We start from the raw sequence: 26,354 nt of genomic DNA on the forward strand, positions 1-26,354 counted from the left end.
ACCGCTCGGTAAATAACATCTAAACCGCGTCCGTAACAATATATATAAAATGCTAGTAATTGTCTGTCACGCCCTGAAACTCAAATGCTCCTTAAACAATAAGATATGTAAGGGTTGTTTAAAATTAATCCAAACCTACAGGAAAATTACAATTGCCTCAATTTAGCTCTTTCAACCAGCGCAAGAAGAAAAGGCTTCCTTTTATTTATATCGTGGTATTTTTACCATGGGCTTCCAGCTCGTTACTCTAAAGTGAGATTATTTAACCTCAAAAGAGAATTCAGAGGATAAATCATTGCCTGTGTGGAAGATACCTTAATGGTCTCTATTTTTTTTTTTTTTTGGCAAAAGGATGCATCTCCATAATGCATTAATAAAATGATAATTTGATCCCCCCCCCCATCTCCAAATTTAAATGCCCCTCAGCCATCTTCTACTTTTAACCTGACTTCCTCACCAAATCCTCCACTTTTCACCTCTCCTTACTCTTCCTCTCAATTTAAAATAGCCAGACAATTTTTAAGATAAAAAAACACTTCAATGAGTTATACCGACAAGTGAGCAGGTATGAACACAAAATTACTTCCCTATTCTTCAGAGATCCACTATCGCTCTTATGTCTGTGCAGGACTTAATCCATCGATCAGCTATAATCTACCTCGAGAGTGTAAAGTAAATGTTTTGCATCGACATTGAATTTTAAATTGTTTTATTTGCTTCTGAAAGCAACGATGAAGAAATATTTGTCAGCAAAAAAAACATGGAAAGCAATTTCTTTTATATCTGGACTATATTCCTTGAGATACCAATTAATATCCCTGATCTAATCCACATGGTCCTACCATTTCTTGCTTGTTTTAGGGTCGCTTCAGCATCGGCTATTGGGACTACGATCTTCGACAGTGTCATGAGACAACTGTGGACATTTTTCATCGCCAGCATACAAAAGAGGCCTAAGCTAAAAGAAGGTTTTGCGAGTGGACTCCATGTCTCAACATGCATAACAAGGAGCACCAAACTGATGTGTGTTTGCATCAACGAAAAGCGAAAAAACGTGACAAGTAGGTACGTTTCATGAAAGCCTCAAAATGCTGTATGACCAAAAAAAACATCAGAGTTAAAAAAAATTAAACTACTGAAATAATGTGCCTAATCAACATTTCCCAATTGTGTTTGACCTCTTCTGTACATTTCCATGTATCCTTCAAATTCACAAGTGCCAGAAACACATTGTCTGGCCAGAATGGAACTCCTATCAGGGAATGTATTAGCATGTTCAGCAAATTTGTTGGCAGCCATTCAATGGGGACTTGTAGCTTACAATCTTGTATCCGTCCCCTTTTAATATGCAGGCAAAAAGTGATTTGCTTTTCATCTCCATCACCTGGTACATTCCATTCCCGCTCGATTGTAAACTCTGGAGTTCGTCCATATATCCATTCCCACCCTGATAGTTCATCTTGCAACTTGGCAATGCCAGGGAAGGTGGTCTCATCCCTTGGGTCAACCATCTCGATAATCTGTTGTGCATCTCCATGCAGTGTGGCATAATATCTGGTGATGGCGAAAGAGAGAGCTTCACAGCTGACACTGTTGTCTGCATCGCACAAGTTGCGTACCTGGGCTGGGACGCTTGCCGTAGCATGACTGTGAAGGCCGTTTGTGTGGCTGCTCTTGAGGAGTCGTGACATGGCCATGGTGTCGGCGCTGCCAAGCAATGTTAGATGGTGATATGCAACCTTCCCACCCACTTTCGCTGCTGTTCCCGATACCTGTGGATACACAACACCAGTCTCGTTGCTTCAACATAAACCATTTGAATTGAACAGTTTTTATCATTTGAGGTGCTCATTTGTAACCTTAACCAATTTTTAACCTTTCAATGATACAATTCTGTATATTTCATCAATGTTTTATACGATTATTTAATTGTTCCATTTAAATAAAAATACATCGCCACAAACTTCAACGTTGTTGTCTTGATATGGCCGATTTTCAATGAAATTGTGATCATTAGTAAAAATACAACAGCATTTAGAAATCATTAGATATTGTATGGCAACGCTAGTACAAGCGACAATAGCCATTTATTTTAGCAATTAATGCTATAACAATTAGTCAGTGAACCCGAGACCTGGAGATAAACCAAAATCCTTTTCCATCAGTCATAAAGCTTTACCTCAGGCTATTTTCATCCCAATAAATAGACAATAAATGATTAAAGTTATTCATCATAAAATATCAAACCTCTGAGGTTTTGGGCTTTACCGTTAGTTGGAGCAAAATATGAATCGTCAGATCCATAAGGGGGAATTATCCTGTCCATAAGAACGGGTTCTTCGCTAGTCATACTACATACAATTTGAGAACTCTTTCTTTGACTTGTATGCACTCTGAAACCAATGAACAGAATGAGATAAATTGGTGGTTGTACTTGGGTGTGCCAAAGAAGGTTATCGCCTATCGGTGTTAAAATTAATTACCTGGTGTGAGGGAAGGACCTTTGTCAGGGAGGTGACCAATAATGCAGTGACCACTGACAGAACTACAGAGTTCCTTGGCTGAGATAAGCCAAACGCCAGCTTAAAGTAGCCTGGTGTGGAGCAACAATGAGGCATTGCGAGCACCCTATCCATTTAGGAGTCACTCTTGACCGATGTCTTACCTTCAAGAACCACATCGAGAAGACAAAGGCAAAAGTGAGCAAAACGAAACAACATCCTGAATAAGCTCACCAACACAAGATCGAAAACATTGAGAACCAGTGCACTTGCTCTTTGCTATACCACTGCTGAATATGCTTGCCCTGTATGGGAAAGATCTACTCATGCTAAGAAGATGGATGCCGTTCTGAATACAAGCTGCCGATCTATCACAGGTTGTTTAAAACCAACAAACACAAACAGCCTATATATCTTGGTGGGTATTGCTCCCCGTGATAGAACGGTAGCCAGCAAGAAAGGGCGACTCAGTCAAACATCAGATGAGAGGCACTCTCTGCATGGTCACTCAGCCACCTAAAGTCAAGGAAGAGCTTCATGAACAGTGTTGTTTCATTACAATAAACCCCATCTGAAGACCGCATCGCTTTGTGGAAAGAACGGCTTGCCAGTCTCGAACAACCCCTAGGGATGGAAATTCTACCTGATGAAAGCCTTCCCCCAGGAGCTAATTGCAACTGGGTAATATGGAAGTACCTCAACAGACTTCGGACTAGTGTAGGTCATTAAAAGGCGTCACTGAACAAATGGGGATATACAACCAGCCTGACAACTTGCGGATGTGCAACTGAGCCACTGACCATGCAACATCTCCTGCAATGTCCATCGCTGGAGGAGAATCCTGCACTGTTCCAGATCTTGCCGAATTCAACAACAAGGCGCAAAAACGTGTCCCGTTTTGGCTGGGCCATGTATAGACTATCCGTGGACATGATAAGAAGAAGGCTGAGTTGGGAGAACCTGCCAAAAGGACAACAGTCTCTGCAGCCCTTCACAAATCTTGCCTTTATGTGAGAGTGGCCAGACGGAAGCCACTCCTGAGAAAAAGGCATATGCCAGAACGCCTGAAGTTTGCAAAAAGGTACGTGAAAGACTCACAGCATGAGGCAAAAGGTTCTGTGGTCTGATAAGAAGAAAATTTAACTCTTTAGCCTGAATGCAAAGCGCTACGTCTGGGGAAACCGAGCATAGGTCACCAATACAACACCATCCCTACCGTGAAGCATAGTGGTTGCAGCATCATGCCATGGGGATACTTTTCAGCAGCAGGGGCTGGGAGACTTGAAAGGAGAGGAACCAATGAATGAATCCAAATATAGGCAAATCCTTGAGGAGAACCTACTTTAGAATGTGGCGAAGATTTATGTTCCAACGGGACAATGACCCCAAGCATTCAGCCAAGCAACACTGGAATGACTTTAGAACAAGAACATGAACGTCTTTGGGTAGCCCAGCCAAATCCCAGACTTTGAATCCCCTTGAGAATCTGTGAAGAGTCCCAGATGAACCTTGTCCCCCAAATATTCCTACAGGTCACACAAGATCTGCCAGAAACACTCTTCTGGTGAAACTGCCAAAATCAAGACTTTCTGCTCACCTTCACTCTTTCATTCCTCTTTTCTCCCCCTCTGGAACAAACTCCTTCACTCTCTTCAATCCCACTCTTCCCTCCAGGTCTTTAAAACAGCTGTTCACCACTATCTCTCATCTTCCCCCATCCAAAACCTTGATCTTTCTACCCTTGTTAATTTCACCCCAGATCCACTTTTTTGAAATACCGACTTCTTTCCTGGAAGTCCTCGCAGTGTCCATGTGTTTTATATCTCTCCCACCCCCCCCTCACTTCTCATGCCTCCTACCCCCAAGCCCTCCCCCTCCCACAGATCTCCCGATGTCCCTGTTCTCCACTGTTGTACTTGTGTGCTTCCCTCTCCCTCCCCATCTTGTCCCGCTCCCTTTATTATGTTTTTTATGTGTCAGATTTTTTTTTTCTGTGATTAATGTTAGCTCTTACACGAGCCTCGATCGAGCAGACAAAAAAAAAAAAAGACGAAGATTGCTGTTCATCGACGCTTCCTGTGCAAGTTAGAGGGCGAGAAACTCCCCAAATCCAGATGCTGATAGACATAACCAAGTGGACAAAAAACTAATCATTGGGCAACGCTAAGACTAAAGCACTCTTCGCACAGGTAAATTAATTTTGGCAAACAGGACGACGAATTGGTCCGTCAGCGAAGCGACAGGTAGGTTCCGCTAGTGGAATAATAAACATGGGGGCAATATCCCTGGCGCTCACCTGGTAGAATAAACGGTATACTACACTGACTAAAGGTATTTTAAACCAATTTGAATGATTGCTAGAAGACAGGGCAGCATGTAGAATCATACTAACAATCATAAGACTTTAAACAAACAAACAAAAAACCTATTTTGGGCTCCCCCCCTCCCCCCACCCCCAACCTCCCCACCCCACCCCACCCCGTGTACCTCAGATCCCAATTTTTCCAATGCCTCGAACAAACATTGGTACATCACGGATGATGAAGGTTGTGGTGACGTTTCATCAAAATTGTGGGTGTAGGCTCTGAGAAAAAAAAAAATCAAATAACGATTTTGGGGGGCAAGCTCCCCATAGACCACGATTTTTTTTAAATCCCAGGAACAAACTTTGGTACATCACGGGTGATTAAGGTTGTGGTCAAGTTTAATCAGAATTGCGTGTGTAGTTTCCGAGAAGAAAACAACCTGAGGGGCAGACTCGGACGACGAGTACGACTTCGCGCCTTCCGTTTCTCCCGCAGATGTCAAACTCGAGGCTGCCGAGCGACAATCCCGCGAGATATCTCCGGACCAAGGGTGTGGGTGTTGCAAACACACGCCGAATTCCTCGTAAACCGAGGCACCAGCGAAACCGAGAACAAGCTACACTTTTCGCAAGGCGCCAACTTTTGGCGTGGGCTTCAATTTACAAAAATCCTACCTATATCGTTTTACTTTGCCTCCCTGCAAAAAGACAAGAGAAACGACCTGGCATTCAACGACATCAAGAGTCATTTCAAATTTAAAATCCTTTATTTAAAATGGTCATTTTAATTCAAGCGCAAGCCCGACCCCGATGGGCTCTGCAAAAGACGCATCTACTTCCGACGGCACAGGGACTTGGTCCCCCTGGTCAGTTCCAAAGTCCTCGCAGAGTTTCCAAGGGCGTTCGAGGCGAAACCGCGGAATGCCCTCTATACTATGGCCACCCGCAGCGCGGCCATTCACCATTCTTCCATTCACACCCCCCATGTCCTTGAAACAGGAGGCTATTGGTGGAATGGAAATCTCACAAACAAAGAGTTTGAAACCCTCGCCTTCAACTGGGGTTCCTTTCAGATCTTCATGGAACCCACCGCGCAAGACTTGCCGCTAGGCCGTCTTCGCATTAAGGCTGTTATTGAATGCCGCGGCCAGTGAGTTCCAAGCTGTGGTTCAACCGCCGTTCCAGGACAGGAAACTGCTCCGTTGGATACCAGGCATGCAGCGGCAAGTTTGATGTTATCACAACCAGCTCCGGGACCCACTGTGCGAAAGCGCCTTTTACCGGCACCAGCATGGGGTACCGATCCAATAGCTGCAACAGCAGCTCCCACGGCAACTCCCCGGAGTATTCATCGAAAATGGCGACTTTTTGACCGAGGTATCCGTCAAACCACTGGCGGGGAGGCTTCGTCCAAGACGACTCCAATCTCGCGAGCTTGAATGCTTTCCTGCTTTTCCCCACCCCCGTACTCCCCCACATTACTAACACTTGTGTTTTGCTTTCGCGTGGTGGGGTATACATGCTGAAATAAAATAGCAAGCGCTGTTGCGACTTGAAAAAGACCAATACGTCTTCTTGTCTCAATAATTCCATGGCCGCGTATCCATTGCAGATGGTCTCCAAACATTTTTTCAATGTGTCGACCTTCGCGGTTCCGAGAGGATAATGATAACTCTCTGCGATACGGGTTTTCGACTTACGGCAATACGCCCGGCTGGCCTTCACGTTACGGCAGGAATAAAAACAAGACCGAGTCTACGGCATAGCCGGGCTTGTAAAATATTATAAAACACAAACACACATGATTAGCTTTTTAAACAGTCGCTAATGCTGCTTATAACATTAAACAAAGAAATTTGGAGGAATCCCGACATCCATTAGGTAAGTTTTACTTTCAGAACTGAGCGAAGATCTACTGTAATCTATATACCCCACAAGGGTTGGAGGTGTGCTCATTTAGCAAGCAGCTAGCTAGCGCTTGCCAAGCCAGCCGTTCCTTAACGGTTTTGAAAGGAGTGCTTGCTCGAATGCTTAAACCACTTGGCGATCTCTCCACAAGAAACTTGGTAAATGAACACACACCCAATGTTCTTGAGACCCGATCATAGATTGACTAATATATATACCCCAAAGAGGAATGACCTTTCCTGCCGAACTCGAAGTGAGCGGGTGTTTACGCCATAATGACATCATATATGTAATGACGGCCGGACACAAAACTTCCGCTACTTTAATATATATATAAAAGATATATATTTAACCTCCAGTAACGCTGCAGTCACTACAAAGGGATTAGTGTTACGATTAGATTTACTATAATAATAATGTTACGTTATTATTACAAAAATTCTATTATTTAAAAAAAACCGAGGTGAAATTCTTTACTTCCGCTTTTACACCGCTTCAATCCATCAGAATCCCATTCACGAGATTGCGATTAAAGTGTTATGGTTATATTTACTATAATATTGTTACGCAACCGTGATTAACACCACAGTTACGGATGACCGATTTGCGAGACTTTAACTCCCGAGGCGAAAACTCAATGGCGGATTCAAGTTCAACACAAAGTTAAACGCGCGGAATGGCGCACGCAGCAAAGCTCCGCCCGCCGCCTTATCTACTAAAATCAAACACCCAGGAAAACTGCGTTCAGATATATACAGAAAATAATACAAGGATTTATTATTGAAAAGTAAAGACAGTGAAAAAGCCCGCGCCGGTAATACTAATAAATCGAATAAGCCTAAATTGGGATCCCAGACACAACAGATATCAAACACGATACGAGGGAGGTGAATACGAAAATAACACGTCTTTTTAGTTTATGCACAGTGTATTCGCGGGTACGGCCTTATCTCGTCCTTGTCGTCCCCGATCGCACACCACGAGGTCCTTTCGCTCCAAATTCCACAAGGCCTCGCTCCAAGCACCACGCGTCCGACGCGTGGCCAGCAGCTCCACACGAGGTCGATCTCCACAAGGTCCGTGCACCCAAAGGTCCAACGTAAGCTGCACAAAGCAAGCGAACTCCACTTGACTCTCTTTTGGGAGTGCTGGCAGCCAAGTGCCAACTGTTTGGTGCCAACTGCCAACGAACTGCGACGAACGAACCTCGAACTGCAACGAACTGCTCCGAACTGCGTGTGCTGCCGTGTCTTGCCGTGTGTTCTGTCTGCTGCCGTGTGTGCCACGAAATGCCTCAACTCCCAACTCTGTGTGCTCGGTGTGCGAACGAACTCTCCACCAACTGCCGACGAACTCTCAACTGCTCGAAATGGCGTCCGACCGTCGCTAATATTGGTGGCCGATGACGTCACATTGGCGCACTCCTCAGCCAATCACAGCCTCCCAACTCGCCGGCTCGCCCCGGCCACGCCCTCTGCGGCATGCTCCACTCTCGCTCACCGACCCCCGCCGCCTTGTGTAACACGTGCCAGGCGAGGTTTGTAGGCCTTGGAGGTGTAAACGGTGGCGGTGTTTTTGGCCTGGTGGTGTCCATTTATTACAAAGTCAATGTCAGGGAAAGGAATTATTTAATGTTGCGCTAAGGACCTAACTAATGTTTATGTGGTTTGCAGTGCCATAATGGACAAAGGTTTGACTACTAGGTGAGACTCACAGGGGCGTTACCTTTAACCCCTCACTATTTAACACTCGAATCTCCAGGTAGATCCACAATCATACATCTTACCCCGACAAACGCCTAAACATCAATAACTTATTACATGTAGAGTCCCTGTCACGACAGCCGAATACCTACCTATTCAGATCTACCTAGCTCTAGATGTTGCTCTACCAAATTCATAACACAGCCCCCCCCCCCCCCCCCCCTGGAACCGTAGCTCCTGCAAGGTTCACCGCAGGGCTACCATTCCAGCCTTAACACTTACTGTCACACACTTAATTAACCTATGAAATAAATCAGGAAGGGCTGTGGGAAGTGAGTCGGACTACCTACCTACACTTCCTTAACATGCTGAACCCCTTAACCATCATGCAAGTATGTACATTTTCTTCGTTGTTCCTGTGGAGGGAGGAAACAACAACACACAACACTAACTTAACCACAAAACTTAACCATCTTTCCAAACTCAAAACTCTAACCTTTGTACATACCCCGGTCTACAGACCGCGTCCCCCGGTGGATGCCACAAGACACAACCTTACCTGCGGGGCCATCCCCAATGCATCCCCCCAAATTTCCACGGGCCCTGTCCAGATGTTACAGGTGAGTGACACGGCTCGGTGGATTTCGCCCACATTCATGCAACACAGACCCCTCAACCACTCATTCTCACTCCATAGGTCATCAAGGCATTTCAAAAATCAACAAAGCACTTATTTCAATACACCCCCTGCAGGACCATGGCATTGATGTCATTCACGTGTGTGTGCATTCCTCAACTAGGCAGCGGGGAGGTACCGCACAAAAAGATGGTGGGGGCGCATCAGGCTGTGGTGCCCGCAGTCCCAAAAACAAGTCAACCGACTTACAAGTTCATTGCCCCCCCCCCCTTTACCTCTTGGCCCCGTGACAGCCCAACAGCCCCTTTCCGCCGTTACCTCGCCGGTGAGGGTCTCCACACACACCAGGCTCCTTTGCCTCCTGCTTTCGCGCAGCAACACGGGTCACCGGGGGACTTCCTCACCCCGCGGCGCCCAACCAGACCCTCCACCGACGAGCTCCAATTTCCAGTTACCACCGGCTGCCAGGGGTAATTGCCGCAGAGGGGGGCCCGCAGGCATCGCTCCTCAGAGCTTGCTCTGTACCTGCGGACACACACACCTTCCCCACCCACAAGACCCCAGAACACACTTCCTCCCCCCCTGCCATTCAATTCTCCACACAACTCAGCACAATTCAGTACAATTCTTGGTGTAAAAGGTGTTACAAGGCTTGCCATGGCCTGCCACATGTGAAATCCCCCAGTTCACATTTAAACCATCACACATTTCCGAAAGCACATTTCCAAAAGCACAAGTATCACCCCTCATTATCTCCAATAATCATCACTCACTCTCCAGGTTCCACTCTCACGACCACATCAAAACACCTAACCACAATACAAAAACATACGCCACCCACAAGACACTGTGGCTCCCATTCCATCCCCTCACCGGCCATGTCATCACTCTCACCCGCCTCCCAACTCCAATTTACATGTCCCCAATTTCCAAAGCAAGTCCTGAAGCCTGGGACAGTACTCCTCAAAACACTCACCTCAAGTGCAGGTAGTTGCAGGTTGGTCAGGTCCAAAGTGCAATCCACCCATACAATTCCCAAAATTTCACATTGGGCCTACCAAATCCTTCCAAATTTCTCTTTTGTCCCCACTACACTGGCAGGTATGTGGATCCGCATCCAACGGTGATCATCACTACACAACTACCTGTGGCCACGACAGCTCTGCACCTCTACCGTGCAAGGGTCACCGGGACAAGGTGAGCAGTCAAAACGCCAACATGGCCCATGAGTGTCCATAAGGGTGCGACCCACCATCCATCCTTCGGCCCCCCTGCGAGGAACACAGCTGCAGCAGCCCCAGCTGGCCAATGTGGTGAGCACTTGCTGCCACAACACACACTACCGCACACACAACCTCGGCCCTGGGGGGCACGGTCGCAGTGCGTGGCATCCCTACAGCCACGTCCCCTGCACCTCCCCATCATCCCCCAGTCCGACTACAGAACTGCAGCCCCCCCAGTGCTCACCCACACTTGACCACACCAAGGTCCAGTCAACAGCCATGCTCCACCAGGAGACCCACCCAGAAGACATGGTCCACACACCTCGGACACGCACAGCACCACGTTGACCCTCAGGCTACACAACTACATCCCCATCATCCCGCGTCCCAAATATCAGCACAGTTGCCCCCGCAACCAGTTGAAAGCTGTGTCTTGCTACCCTATTAATTTCATCACAGCCTCCAACACTTTGGTCTACACACCTGGATCAATAATGGCGTCACTGTACAGTGTCCACCATGGCATTTCAAAATCCACCCTTAAATTTGCATCTAACCCACAGATTACCCATGCCAAACATTTGTCACCTTTCACTAACCTCACCAAAGAAGGATGCTTTGCCATACACATGCCAGCCGAGCATGGCCCATATGCTCGGCTCGTTACACATCTCCCGATTCACATCCCCATGGCTCTCTTCCCAACCCGAGAGTCCATAAATCATAACGGAGCATCTGTGGAAGGTCACTCACACCATCATGTTCCACAGATGCCCCAATGGTTGTCCGGCAGGCTATCTCCATCCCTGTCCATTCGGTTTGACCCGCGTCCATCGACCAACACGGCATGGCAGGTCATCACATGCCAGTTGTCCCAAAGTCTCAGGGAGAGGGTGTCAGGTCGCACGCCCGGGTGATCACTACATCAGGCCCAAGCTGGCCATCTGCGGTGCCACCACCAAAGCGCGACCCACAACACCTCCCCCTAGTGGTCCTCAATAAATGCCAACCCAGGCTTGAGAAACCACCTCGGACCCCTCTGGAGGTCTTAACCCCCACCAGGGTCCGGTGACCCTGCCGGCCCGAGCCACCAGCTCGGACGGCGCCCCGACGGACAAGGGACGCCACACTCCACCAGACCCCCCGTGGGACCCAGGTCGTACCTCGACACCCAAGGCTGGACCCCACGTCCAAATCTCGCCATCACAGCCCCCCAGCTGGCTGGCATACCCAAATTTTGAAAGGGGCAACTTTTGCCCGAGGCCATCACCCATGACCTCTCCATGTCCAAATCCCGCAGCCCGGGGACCAATCCCCACCATGGCTGCTCCAAATCAATTTCCCATTGTAATTTTATTTTACAAATTTTCATTCCCACTGCCAAACCGCAGCTGCAGGGAACAACCTCTACCACCGGTTGTTCTGCCCCTCCCTGCAGTTGATCCAAATTCCCTACAGGGACCAAATCTCCAGAAGCTCTATCTCCCGATCCTCCAAGATCCAAATCCAGCCCGGAGCCAACACACTCCCCCAACTGGTTGTCCAATTTTGGAGCCTCTGTTTCCAAATAGCAGTGTACAGTGAGCGTCCCCTCGGTCATTCCAACCACCTCCTCGGACCAACTCACCTCATCACCCAGGCTCCTTTGGGCCTGAACAAGCTCTACCTCCATGGGACTGTCACAGGTCTCCAGCCGCTGGATCAAATCATCCTCATCCTCATCATTTCCACAAATCATTCCTGGCCCCGCCAGGCTTTGATCAATATCCCCAATAAATACCCGGTCCGGCTCTCTCGCATGGACCCCCAAAAACTCTATCCCCTCTTGCTCCGCACCACCGCCCTGGTGCTGCACAATTCCAAATTCATCCCCGGTTGGGGTGTTGTGACATCCACACGGTCCCGATAAACAACCAGGCCAGAATGTGGGAAACATTCCCCATTACAACTCTCACATTCCAAATTTCCTTCCCCGCTCACCTGTGGACACTCCACGTTTACCTGCAGGCATTCCCCATCTACCTGTACACATTCCCCATCGAACTGTGGACATTCTCCGCTCACCTGTACACTTACCACAATTGCCATTTCCCTTTTTAATCCTTTAATTTGGTCACTCGTATCCTTCAGTCCTTCCCTCCATTCCTTCCCCTGCGACTCCATTTTATTTTCCATCCCACTTTTCATTTGTCCCATCTCATTACTCATTTTATTTTCCAGCCCATCAATTTTATTTTTCAATTCCCGACTGGCTCGCTCACTGTTCTTTTCCATCCCTTCAATTTGTTCCTCCAATCGATCACTCATTCCCTTCATTCCTTCCCTACATTCCTTCCCCTGGGACTCCATTTTTCGAAGCAATTGACCCAACATCTGGTCGGTTGTCGGGGCCGTTCCTACTACTCCCGGCTCCCCGGTAGGGGAGGGGGATAAGTTGGTGCTCGGGACGAGGGAGGTTCCAAGGCTCACCTCTACATCTAATTCCCCTATTTCCGGCTCACTCCCGACGCTGACGGAGGCCTAGCTGCGTACTTCCATCTCATCAATTTCCGACATCCGCTTTCCGGAAGATTGTTTCCCACGCGCGTATTTATTTTAATAATTCCTGACCCAATTTAAATTTGACGAAGACGCGATATCGCGCTCTGTTTGCCCGATTGATTATTAAATTTCTCCGCCTCGACTATAAAAATTTTGCGTTCGAACGTCGGGCGCAATGTACGCCCGACCGTGTCGATGTCTCGCCGCGGACAAAAAAATTTGTCCGACGGGTTCAAATCCTACACTCCTGACACCACTTGTTACGCAACCGTGATTAACACCACAGTTACGGATGACCGATTTGCGAGACTTTAACTCCCGAGGCGAAAACTCAATGGCGGATTCAAGTTCAACACAAAGTTAAACGCGCGGAATGGCGCACGCAGCAAAGCTCCGCCCGCCGCCTTATCTACTAAAATCAAACACCCAGGAAAACTGCGTTCAGATATATACAGAAAATAATACAAGGATTTATTATTGAAAAGTAAAGACAGTGAAAAAGCCCGCGCCGGTAATCTATCTATAATTCCAGTAATCTCTGTCTGTCTGTCTGTACGTTTGTTTGTCTGTGACCGCTGTTTCTCGACAACCACGGGTCCGATATACTTTTAACTTGCCAGGTATATTGCTGGGGACCCGAGGATGTGCCTTTTCAAGGTTTCATATTAATCGGACAATTACTTACCGAGCTATGTCCAAAAAACGATTCAACCAATCAGAGAGCAGCGAACGATCGCGTGTGCCGAACGTGGCGGGCACACTCTGCCTCGGATGGCACATTTGAGAGCGTATTCATTTATTTCACGTTTGCAAACTATGTTGGCGTTAAACTATGTTTTACAACTAATAAAAACGAATTTGCGATTCATTCGCTTTCCTGCGCGTTTGTGCACGCGATGGCGATTTCTTTACCAAACTCCGGAAGCCGTTCGCTTTGGACCAAACCATTGCATGTAAATAGAGGGGGGGGATTGTCACCACTCGCAAGCCGTTCGCTTTGGACCAAACCATTTCATGTAAATAGAGGGGGGGGATATAATTTTAGATATAGATATAGTACGGGCATGCCCTAGTACTAATAAATCGAATAAGCCTAAATTGGGATCCCAGACACAACAGATATCAAACACGATACGAGGGAGGTGAATACGAAAATAACACGTCTTTTTAGTTTATGCACAGTGTATTCGCGGGTACGGCCTTATCTCGTCCTTGTCGTCCCCGATCGCACACCACGAGGTCCTTTCGCTCCAAATTCCACAAGGCCTCGCTCCAAGCACCACGCGTCCGACGCGTGGCCAGCAGCTCCACACGAGGTCGATCTCCACAAGGTCCGTGCACCCAAAGGTCCAACGTAAGCTGCACAAAGCAAGCGAACTCCACTTGACTCTCTTTTGGGAGTGCTGGCAGCCAAGTGCCAACTGTTTGGTGCCAACTGTTTGGTGCCAACTGCCAACGAACTGCGACGAACGAACCTCGAACTGCAACGAACTGCTCCGAACTGCGTGTGCTGCCGTGTCTTGCCGTGTGTTCTGTCTGCTGCCGTGTGTGCCACGAAATGCCTCAACTCCCAACTCTGTGTGCTCGGTGTGCGAACGAACTCTCCACCAACTGCCGACGAACTCTCAACTGCTCGAAATGGCGTCCGACCGTCGCTAATATTGGTGGCCGATGACGTCACATTGGCGCACTCCTCAGCCAATCACAGCCTCCCAACTCGCCGGCTCGCCCCGGCCACGCCCTCTGCGGCATGCTCCACTCTCGCTCACCGACCCCCGCCGCCTTGTGTAACACGTGCCAGGCGAGGTTTGTAGGCCTTGGAGGTGTAAACGGTGGCGGTGTTTTTGGCCTGGTGGTGTCCATTTATTACAAAGTCAATGTCAGGGAAAGGAATTATTTAATGTTGCGCTAAGGACCTAACTAATGTTTATGTGGTTTGCAGTGCCATAATGGACAAAGGTTTGACTACTAGGTGAGACTCACAGGGGCGTTACCTTTAACCCCTCACTATTTAACACTCGAATCTCCAGGTAGATCCACAATCATACATCTTACCCCGACAAACGCCTAAACATCAATAACTTATTACATGTAGAGTCCCTGTCACGACAGCCGAATACCTACCTATTCAGATCTACCTAGCTCTAGATGTTGCTCTACCAAATTCATAACAATATTATTATTACTACGAAAATGATATCCCTGAAACGATACCACTGTATTAAGAAACCTGGGTTTAATTTGTCTGAAGCAGACGGTGAGTCATAATGCCTAAGGCCGATACGTACCGTATTGTTGGGAGAGACATAACGCCGATGCTTTCGATATTTAATGGTCATTTTAGCAATCGGTTTGTTTGTGTTTCACACTGAATGAAAAACAACGGTAGAGCATGGCGATTGTGATATATGACAGGTTTGACAATATGTTCGGCATATAAATCAAAATGGCGGTGTGTGGAGAGAGCTGCAGCACCGCCGTAATGACATCAGACGTAATCACATCACCCTGTCATGTGACCAGATCCTCAGCTCTGATTGGTATATGTTTGAGGGTACATACATACATACATACATACATACTGTTGCGGTTTTAAAACCCACACTTTTGTAAATAATAATCACTTGTAAATATGACAGTAAAGGTTAAAGGTCGCACCCCTAGTTAGTCCACAGCAACACGTAGGCCACCTTAGAAATTCCAGTTATTTCCTTATTATGTGTTTTAGTTAAGGCTGTGTTTCCAATAGTTGAATCTGCGTTGCATCAATTAAATAAGAGTAGGTCCCCAATTCATTTCGTCCATTTTGCGACCTCTCTCCAATTTTGTTACACACCTTGGTTAGCTCTCGCTCACGCGCCGCCATTGACCATGCGGTCGGCTCGAGGAAGAAGGGGGCGGAGCGCCAGGAACAAGGTGTGGCCACGTCAACTAGTCATCAAAGGCGTGGCCGGTAAGCCCCCACCAGCCAACCAGGGCTGAGGTGAGCTCACTGGTGGGTGTGGCTTGATGAAGCACGCGGAGTGATCTAAAAGTGCGTTATAAAAGCGCGCGCGAAAAGCCCTTTGACGGACTCCTTTTGAAAGACCTGCTTGCAACGGACACGTTGGGAGAGAACGCTGATAACGGACTTGTGGGTATATGCGCTTATTGAAAGGACTGATCCAGGAGCGCACATTTGCGAAGGACTTGTTGGAGGCACGCGCAGAGAGTGCCTTTGGGAGAGGGCGCGTTTGGCGCAGCCATTCCAGTATTACGTGCGCTAAAGGACACGAGCCTTCCCCCCTGCCATATGTAAGGTCCGGTCGCGCGCCAACGATATGCAGAGCTGCCTGCCGGGTTTCGCCCACGGAACCGGAGCCTGGACGGGGGTCGACTGGAGCCTGGATCATCTACCTGGACCTTCCACCCTACCCACTACAATCCCGTGTGAGTGTGTATGTTTGTCCTGGGGTGTTAAGTTAAGACTGCATAGTTAAGCCTGCCTTGTGTCCTGCTTCTTCCTCTTCCTTTCTTGTATACCCTTTTGTTTCCTCTTTTCTTGTATATTTGTAATAAACCAATATTTGTTCTTCCTACCTTCTGGTTTCCTCTCTAATCCGATCGCATTCATCTTTTCCCAATTGAGTACCTGTGGCACGATTAAGAACCGCTCACAATCGGGTTTAGTCTTATTGTTAATAGCTCGGATCGCGGATCGCTAACCGCTCAGCACTTTCCATCTTATCCGTGGTTCGAGCGGGAGTTATTTCCCTTCTTGCGGTCGGTGTTGGTAATTAGGTATTTGGGACCTAAATTGACCAATCACCCGACCCAAGACCGACCGGGAGGAGCGTTGTAGCTTCCAGGACTCGGGACGGCCAGCTTAAAAGGACAAGGGGGTTATCCCCCCTTGATAAGGGGAGAGCCGAACCCCGAATCCGTAACAATACATACATATATACATACATACATTGTTCGAGACGGCTCTGCCCGATGGGCTACGCCGTAAAAACTTATGGCCCGGACAGACAGAAAGACACAGAGGTGATTGCAAAACGCCGTGTCCCGCTGCGCGGGGGACGAGCTGATAATTAAATGCCATGGACGACATCAGTGTAAATCAGACGGTGCAATCACTGGTCTTGCCTTGTACCGTCCGTCGAGAAGCAAGTCGTATCTGGGAGAGACAGCCAACGCAAGATTGGGAAACGCGTCGGCCAGAGCGGAGACCACCAGGCGGAGGTTGCTGCCCCGATCATACCCAGTCCGGGAGGAGAAAAACGTGAAGTTGACGTTTCCGAGGTCGTGATAGACCGTTCCGCCGCCACTGCGCCGTCTGGCCAACGTCGCGTGCCGGCTTCGTACCAAGCGAACGTCACACTCCGCCCAAGGGTTCTGGTGCCGCCCGATGACCACGCAACAACGGTTCCGCCACACCAAAAGCGCGGGTCGTCCCTGCACGTCGTCCCTCTCGTAAATCCAGTCTTCGAGCGCCAGGTTCTCGTGCACGTCCGTGGAGACGGATTGAAGAATTCGAAACTTCTTCCGCCCTCCTCCGTTGCATTCCGCACCCTGATGGACAGAGGATTTACTCACGTCCCAAATACACCTATTTCGTTGAGTTCTGGCCACGAGGTTCCGCCGTCTCAAGCACAAACAGTGTGTCAGGACGTAGGGAAATACACGGGGGTGCATGTGGGGCATGCTCAATTATTCTGCTAAAAAACAGGTTTTATTATTAATATTAATACCTTTCTGCAGGTAATAAACTGCAAAAGCAATGAAATGACAAACGAAGAATCAACGCATTAGACCGTGGTTATTGCAATCTGAAGGAGTTTTTAGTTCTACCCGGCATGCTCGGCGACTGGAAGTCTGGAACCATTTTCGGTGTGACGTCACTGCTCACGGCGCTCGTTCTGTACACTGATCTCCAGAGATCCGTCGTTCTGTAGCGAAACGCAATAAGGAAGTGCGATAGTAAACACATTCGAGGGATCCGCCGATTGTTTCATTCCCTTGTCTTATTCCGAAGCCATATTCATGAATAGTTTGGATCCTTGCTCGTTTTTGAAACATCGAGCGGTGTAGCAGCCGCCGTTATTATTCGCTCCACTGGTCAGCTACCGCAATAGTTGTTGTTGGTGTTTTTGTTGTTGAAACATTTTCCTCTTTCATAAATTATTTGCAGTGTCTCGACATTTTTCGTACTTGTAATAATAAAAGACGAGTTCCTTTTAAGAAGGAACCTCATCACAAAAGGAGGCTAATTTTCATTAATTGTTTGGATCCTTGCTCGTTTTTGAAACATCGAGCGGTGTAGCAGCCGCCGTTAGCAATCGCTCCACTGGTCAGCTGCCGCAATAGTTGTTGTTGGTGTTTTTGTTGTTGAAACGTTTTCCTCTTTCATTAATTATTTGCAGTGTCTCGACATTTTTAGTACTTGTAATAATAAAAGACAATTTCCTTTTAAGAAGGAACCTCATCACAAAAGGAGGCTATTACTATTACTATTAGTCTTAGTTTTATTACTAATCGCATCAAACCCTGCGCAACAGTTGCCAACCTGTCTGTGCTTTACCACTTTTTTTTATTTTTGCAAGGAAACAACGTATCAACTAAAAAGTTTTTTCTACGGCTCATCGGGGGTCAGTTTATCCTGTGTAGAGGTATTCCAGTACCCATGATGCAGTGCGCGGGCGCCATATTGGTTGGCAAGCTAAACAATGCAAAGAATTAGCGTAATCTTTCATTGCAGTAAGTCAGAATAACGAGATAAATGTAATTGTTGATCGACTGATATTATCGTTGCCATGGAACCAACATGGCGGCGCGCACGGCATTATGGGATATCTCCAAAAACCCGGCATCAAAGTCATGAACCCCCAAGCATTACGCCACAAGGTCTGATTTTTTTTTAGGTTTAAACAAAAATGTATTCCGCAGATTTCTGATCTTTGTTCGCTGCCATCTTTTATTTAATTTGCGTTCAATCATCCAGACATTAAACTCTTACTTTGACGACGAAAAAACAACAATCATCGACTTGTCACGTGATCAATGACGTAGCTCTGCATCCTCCGTCTCCACAGAGATCCGGTGTAGTGTATCGGTTATCGATACCACAGCGGCAGATTTAAATGCCATAGCGGATTCCTAACGTGGTGTTCTACAAAATGTTCGCGCGGTCCTCATTGTGTTAACTAATCTCATTCGTTCCTATTTTCATTCAAGTACCTGTCCTCGCTCGCAATTTGGCAACACGTATGGCTGCCCTTTGGTTCTGAACATGCGAGGCCTCTGTAAGTCTGTTTCAGGTTTGGTGAGTGTGCGCCTTTTGACATGAACTGAGGCAAGAATTTGCTTTCATTTCAAATACGTATTTACATGTTCTAGATTTGTGGCCGACACTTCGAGTTATTCGATACTTTGTCCCATATTTTATTTTCCATGTTGGAAACAATGACGTTTATATTTATTGTCGAGGTTTTAATCACATTTCGACTCATTTTGATGAAGTATATGATGGAAAGCTCCCGCTCTTGTTGGGTTTGTCATATCGAAGGAATATGACAATCAACAGTGTGTGTGTGTGTGTGTGTGTGTGTGTGTGTGTGTGTGTGTGTGTGTGTGTGTGTGTGTGTGTGTGTGTGTGTGTGTGTGTGTGTGTGTGTGTGTATGTATATATATATATATATATATATATATATATATATATATATATATATATATATTGTGCGTAGTGTGTGTGTATATATATATATATTGTGCGTAGTGTGTGTGTATATATATATATTGTGCGTAGTGTGTGTGTATATATATAGATTGTGCATAGTGTGTGGTGTGTGTGTGTGGTGTAGTGTGTGTGTGTGTAGTGTGTGTGTGTAGTGTGTGCAGTGTGTGTCTTCTCGAGCAGTGATATTCGAACAGCCTCTGTGTGAAAACAAACAAACAAGTACCGATATATTCAAAGTACACCGCCCCCATGCAAATAAATAAATAACATCCTCCAGTGCGGAATTGCCGGAGCGTCTCTGGCGCCCGGTGATACCGCCATGCAGCACATAGGGGGTATTGGGAGGGAGAACAACAACAACAACAGGTATTTTAAGGCCATTTCCCTGCTTGAGCACTTGTTTCCCAGTGCACTTGCTCTTTGCTATACCATTGCTGAATATGCTTGCCCTGTATAGTGTATGGGAAAGATCTACTCATGCAAAGAAGATGGATGCTGTTCTGAATACAAGCTGCCGATCTATCACAGGTTGTTTAAAACCAACAAACACAAACAGCCTATATATCTTGGTGGGTATAGCTCCCCCTGATAGAACGGTAGCCAGCAAGAAAGGGCGACTCGGTCAAACATCAGATGAGAGGCACTCTCTGCATGGTCACTCACAATATACAATAAGGAGGTAAACAATCCATGACAATCTTCTCCATTTTGCCCTATTTTCTACATCTCCCCTTGTTAACCCCCTTGCCCGCATTTCTTCTTCCACCACTTTTAGCCAAGTCTTTCTCGGTCTTACCCGTCCTCTACTTCCTTCTACATTCACTTCCATCACTCTTCTCAACCAGTCACTTTCATCCTTCCTCAACACATGACCAAACCATCTCAAACTGTTTCTCTTCACAGCATCCATCACAGGCTCTATTCCCATCATCTTTCGCAATTCATCATTTGTCTTCCTCTCTCAGGATCATGTCAATCATCAGGAAGAGGAACGACAGATCCGCTTTTCATTGTGAGGCAGTTGCAGGAGAAGTACATGGATAAGAGGAAGAAGTTCTTTTTGGGTTTGTTGATCTGGAGAAAGCATTCGATAGGGTTCCACGCAAAGTATTGACATGGGCATTGAGGAAGTTAGGAGTGGAGGATGGTCAGTTGATCAGAGTAGTGATGGCAATGTACAAAAGAGCGCGCACAGCTGTAAGGACGAAGGACGGGAACAGTGGTGAGTTTGAGGTGAAGGTGGGAGTGCATCGGGGTCGGCACCAAGTTCACTACTATTTGTAGCTGTGATGGAGGTGCTGGCTCAGAACGTAAAGGAGGGTTTACCGTGGGAGTTGTTGTATGCAGATGATCTGGTGTTGATTGCGGAAAGTATGGATCGACTGAAGGAAAAGATGAACAAGTGGAAGGAATGTATGGAGACAAAAGGTCTGCAGGTGAATATCGGAAAGACGAAGGTGATGGCAAGTGGTAAAGCATGTGGTGAGGTGGAAAGAACTGGGAAGTGGCCGTGTGCTGTGTGCAGGAAGGGTGTCGGAGTGGACTCCATTCAATGTACAATGTGCGCTGAGTGGGTTCATCAAAAATGTAGTGGTATGAGAGGGTCATTTACCAGTGTGGCAGCTACATTCAAATGTAAGGTGTGCACAGAGGGAGCTGCAGATGGAGGAAATGTTGAGTTGGATCTTGGAGACGGCGTGAAGCTGGAAGGTGTGAAAACATTTTGCTACCTCGGAGACATGCTGAATGGAGAAGGTGGATCAGACTCGGCAACGGTTGCTCGAGTGAGATGTGCATGGAAGAAGTTTCGGGAACTGAGTGGCGTGCTGATGAGGAGAGTGTCGCTGAAGCTGAAGGGAAAGGTGTATGCTGCATGTGTGAGAAGTGTTATGATTTATGGGAGCGAGACATGGGTAATGAACGTAGAGCAGCAACGAAGGCTGGAAAGGGTGGAAATGCGAATGGTTTGATGGATGTGCGGAGTATCGTTGAGAGAGAGGAAGACAAATGATGAATTGCGAAAGATGATGGGAATATTGCCTGTGATTGATGCTGTGAAGAGGAACCGGTTGAGATGGTTTGGTCATGTGTTGAGGAAGGATGAAAGTGACTGGTTGAGAAGAGTGATGGAAGTTAATGTAGAAGGAAGTAGAGGACGGGGAAGACCGAGAAAGACTTGGCTAAAGATGGTGGAAGAAGAAATGCGGGCAAGGGGGGTAACAAGGAGAGATGCAGAAAATAGGGCAAAATGGAGAAGATTGTCATGGGGACCGCAAGGCTAACCCCCGCTCTAGCAGGGAAAATGGCCTTAAAATGCATGTTGTTGTTGTTGTTGTTGTCTTCCTCTCTCTCAACGATACTCCGCACATCCACCGAACCATTCGCATTTCCACCCTTTCCAGCCTTCGTTGCTGCTCTACATTCAATCCCCATGTGTCGCTCCCATAAATCATAACACTTCTCACACATGCAGCATACACCTTTCCCTTCAGCTTCAACGACACTCCCCTCCTCGTCAGCACGCCACTCAGTTCCCGAAACTTCTTCCATGCACATCTCACTCCAGCAACCGTTGCCGAGTCTGATCCACCTTCTCCATTCAGCATGTCTCCTAGTTAGCAAAATGTTTTCACACCTTCCAGCTTCACACCGTCTCCAAGATCCAACTTAATATTTCCTCCATCTGCAGGTGTGCTGAGTGTGCAGGTGTGCTTTACCTCTCTGTGCACACCTGACACTTGAATGTAGCTGCCACACTGATTAATGACCCTCTCAGACCACTACATTTTTGATGAACCCACTCAGCGCACATTGTACATTGAATGGAGTTCACTCCAACACCCTTCCTGCACACAGCACACGGCCACTTCCCAGTTCTTTCCACCTCACCACATGCTTTACCACTTGCCATCACCTTCGTTTTTCTGATATTCACCTTCAGACCTTTTGTCTCCATACATTCCTTCCACTTGTTCATCTTCTCCTTCAGTCCATCCATACTTTCTGCAATCAACACCAGATCATCTGCATAAAAAACAACTCACACGGTAAACCCTCCTTTACATTCCGATCCAGCACCTCCATCACAGCTACAAATAGTCATGGACTTCGTACCGACCCCTGATGCACTCCCACCTTCACCTCAAACTCACCACTTTTCCCGTCCTTCGTCCTTACAGCTGTGCACGCTCTTTTGTACATTGCGATCACTACTCTGATCAACCATTCCTCCACTCCTAACTTCCTCAATGCCCATGTCAATACTTTGCGTGGAACCCTATCGAATGCTTTCTCCAGATCAACAAACCCAAGAAACAACTTCTTCCTCTTCTCCATGTACTTCTCCTGCAACTGACTTTCAAGAAAAAGCGCGTCTGTCGTTCCATTTCCTGGCATAAATCGAAACTGCATTTCGTCAATCTTCACTTTCTTCCATAGCCTCCTCTCCAACACCCTTTCCAATACCTTCATTCCATGCTCCAATAACTTTATCGCTCGATACGAGCCACAGTCCAGAGGATCACCTTTCCCCTTGTATAGAAGGACGAGGGTACTCAGTTCCCAATCCACTGGAATGCGGCCCTCTTTCACCACCAGATTACAGATCTCTGTCATTCTCTTCACACCCCAATTTCCCGCTGCCTTCAACATATCTCCCACAACTCCCGTCGGCCATCCTGCTTTTCTACTCTTCATTGCTTTTATCGCTTCCTCAACTTCCTTCTCAGTTGTCTTCTCTGCTGGGTATTGGGAGGGAGAGGTATACAATAATTGGTTGATTAATTGCATAATTAAAATCAATAAACAATAATCGTAAAATAATTTCTTAATTAATTGGCTAAGAGTAAGAGCATACCTCAACCACCAGTGATTCATCTGAAGCTGTAAGTTTTTGAAAATTAATTAAATAAGTCATTTGTCGAAAAATTAAATAATTAACTGATTAATTGACCAATCAATAAACAATTAATCGATTAATTGTTTGATCAATAAGTCAAAAATATCCTTTATAGCCACATCACTTGGTCACTGTCATGTCCAAATATCAGCTTCCTAGCTCAAAAGGTGCCTGAGATATTGCCCAGATGAGAAAGAAAATAAATAAATCATAATCGTAAAATAATTACATTATTAATCATTTAGCTAATAGAACATCTAAACGACCACCGTTTCATTCCAATCTGTAACTTAAAAAATATTAATCAAGTCATTAATGGAATAATTAAATAATTAATTGATTAACCAATAAATCAAAAATACCCTTTACAGCCAAATCACTTGGTCATTGTCGTGTCCTAATATCAGCTTCTTCGCTCAAAAGGTGCCTGAGATAATGCCCAGATGAGAAAGGAAATAAATAAGTACTTACTTGATCCACAATAATTAATTAATTAATTGATTCATTTAAAAAACCAAAAAATACCGTTTTTGACAAAGCATGTGCTCACTATTGTGCCGAATTTCAGCTTCCTAGCTCAAAGTATGGCTGAGATATCGCCCGGACAAACAAGAAAGAAAGAAAGAAAGAAAACAAACAAGAAAACAATTAAAGAAACCGGAGTGAAAACTGAGTACTCCCTTTCAGTGTGCGTCATCACCGGGCCCCCTTCGGTGCCTGGCAATGACGTCATGCAGCACCTGGAGATGGAATATGAAAGGAGCGGTGTACAAAATTGTGGCTTTACATTGGCAAAGTTGGTTCGTGGCTTTAAGCATACTCCCCACATGCCAGATCACCGGGAGATGCAGCGGCCTGCAAAAGTATTCACATCTACCAATGATGCCACATTTAGATGAATTACTCATTATGTGGAAACAAATTTCCAAATGAACTTTTTAAATTCATAACTGAAGAGATCAAACTAAACACTGTTATACTGTTATAGTCACGTGAAAAAGTAAGTACACCCCATGTAAAGTTTTGACTTTTTCAACATATTTCAACATACAGCTATTTGATCTTCATTTCAACAATATTGATAGATAAAGGTGATATCATATAACAAATATCATGAAACATTTACATTTTGTAGTCCATTGTATAATTTAAATAAACATAAATGCAAATTTCGCATGTGGAAAAAGTAAGTACACCCCTACATTTATCACTACTTCAAATACCTAAAATTAGAATCAGGTGCGCCAGCTCAGGTGCAAATGATTAGAACATTGTTAGAGAGGATCTTGGAGGAACCTGTCTTATTTAAACCTCAGGCATTTAGTTTGGTTTGCTCTTTGTTGTTGAAGTGTGCAGCGTCACCATGCCTAGATCAAAAGAGCTCTCTGAGGCCTTCAGAAAGAAGGTTATAGATGCCTACGAGTCTGGGAATGGATTTAAAAAGTTCTCCAAACAATTTGAAATCAATCATTCGACTGTCCGGAAGATCATCTACAAGTGGAGAAGATTCCAAACAACTGCCAACTTGTTCAGGCCAGGCCGCCCCAGCAAGTTCAGCCCGAGAGCAGACCGCAAGATGCTGAAAGAAGTCTCTAAGAACCCTAGAATGTCATCACGGGACCTACAGGTAGCTCTTGCCACTGTTGATGTCAAAGTGCACGAGTCTACCATTAGAAAGAGGCTGCACAAATTTGATCTACATGGGAAGTGTGCAAGGAGGAAACCTTTGCTGTCCAGAAAGAACATCAGGGCAAGACTAAAGTTTGCCAATGAACACCTAGGCAAAGACCAGCACTTCTGGAACAATGTGCTCTGGACAGATGAGTCAAAGGTAGAGCTATTTGCCCACAGTACCGGAAGACATGTTTGGCGAAATCTATAGACAGAATTTGACCACAAGAACCTGATGCCAACTGTAAAGCATGGTGGTGGAAATATTATGGTTTGGGGCAGCTTTGCTGCATCAGGGCCTGGGCAGCTCACCATCATAGAATCCACTATGAATTCTTCATTGTACTAGAGGGTGCTTGAGGAGAATGTGAGGCCATCTGTCAGAAAGTTGAAGCTCAACCGAAGGTGGACCTTGCAACGTGACAATGACCCTAAACATACCAGTAAATCCACCAAGGATGCTCCCACACTCTCTTCAATCCCTCTCCTGCCTTCCTGTCTTTAAAACAGCTGTTCACCACCATCTCTTATCTTTCCCCATCCAAAACCTTGATCTTCTCTACCCCTGTTAAAATACCCCAAATCCACCTCTTTCAATCCCCAACTTCTTTCCTGAAATTCCTAGTCGTGTTAATTTGCCTTATGACGCCCTCCCTCCTCCCCCAGCCGTCCCCCTTCCACAGATCGACAGACGTCATGGTTCTCTACTGTTGTTGTTCTTGTGTGCTTCCCTCTCTCTTCCCCTCTTGTCTCCCGCTCCCTTCATTGTATGTTTTATGTGTCTGTGTATGTTTTCATGTTCAATGTGTTAGCTCTTACACGAGCCTGGATTCTGCATACAAAAAATAAAAGATAAAAGGCAGAGATTTCTTTTTGAATCCCCTTCCAGAATGGATGTAGCCACTCCCATGGACAGACAAACACACACACACACACACACACACACACACACACACACACACACACACACACACACACACACACACTTGCCTTAGCAGAATATTTTAGAGATTTTACCACTGCAAGTAATATGTTTTATCCCTGCACTATTAAATATCCTGACTGTTTCTGGGACTGCAGCATTTTTGAGATGACATCGGCAGTTGACCTGAGGTTTTTTGCGTTGCACAAACGGCTTCACAAACTGGGATTCAAAGAACCATTGGGATTGGAATCTGTCCCATTGGTAGAGAAGCTGTGCAGGTATGTGTTGGTTTAGGGTTAGGGTTGCTTAAACGTAGGAAGGTTT

General features: G+C 46.3%; 3 protein-coding genes across 13 annotated transcripts in view; 2 read left to right on the forward strand and 1 right to left on the reverse strand.

Moving 5' to 3' along the window:
* The window catches only part of MITD1 (microtubule interacting and trafficking domain containing 1), a 43,166-nt gene extending 41,197 nt beyond the window's left edge, over positions 1-1,969 (forward strand). For 4 of the 8 annotated variants that reach the window (XR_010984130.2, XR_010984131.2, XM_068114013.2 and 1 more), the window contains one exon: positions 862-1,969. Coding sequence is in view for 2 of the 8 variants with exons in the window: in XM_068114013.2 (XP_067970114.2) it covers positions 862-957 (96 nt within the window). In the remaining 6 variants the exon portion in view is untranslated. The remainder of the gene's footprint in view (positions 1-861) is intronic. The other 4 variants (XR_010984133.2, XR_013623253.1, XR_010984134.2 and 1 more) reach the window with 2 other exon arrangements.
* LIPT1 (lipoyltransferase 1) lies at positions 693-17,725 on the reverse strand. Its single transcript, XM_068114012.2, has 2 exons — positions 16,947-17,725; positions 693-1,772 (listed from the first exon to the last, which is right to left on the reverse strand). Exons 1-2 carry the CDS (start codon positions 17,502-17,504, stop codon positions 1,128-1,130), a joined length of 1,203 nt encoding a protein of 400 aa, XP_067970113.2. The 5' UTR covers positions 17,505-17,725; the 3' UTR covers positions 693-1,127.
* A 1,111-nt stretch (positions 17,726-18,836) lies between these two features.
* The window catches only part of TSGA10 (testis specific 10), a 272,162-nt gene continuing 264,644 nt past the window's right edge, over positions 18,837-26,354 (forward strand). For 3 of the 4 annotated variants that reach the window (XM_078776738.1, XM_078776741.1, XM_078776742.1), the window contains exons 1-2: positions 18,837-19,122; positions 26,186-26,308. In XM_078776738.1, coding sequence (XP_078632864.1) covers positions 26,196-26,308 — 113 coding nt within the window. In that variant the 5' untranslated portion in view covers positions 18,837-19,122; positions 26,186-26,195. The remainder of the gene's footprint in view (positions 19,123-26,185; positions 26,309-26,354) is intronic. The other variant, XM_078776740.1, reaches the window with a different exon arrangement.

The sequence above is a fragment of the Myxine glutinosa genome, chromosome 4, assembly GCF_964187855.1.
Source record: "Myxine glutinosa chromosome 4, kmMyxGlut1.1, whole genome shotgun sequence".
In the NCBI taxonomy this organism is placed as follows: Eukaryota; Metazoa; Chordata; class Myxini; order Myxiniformes; family Myxinidae; genus Myxine; species Myxine glutinosa.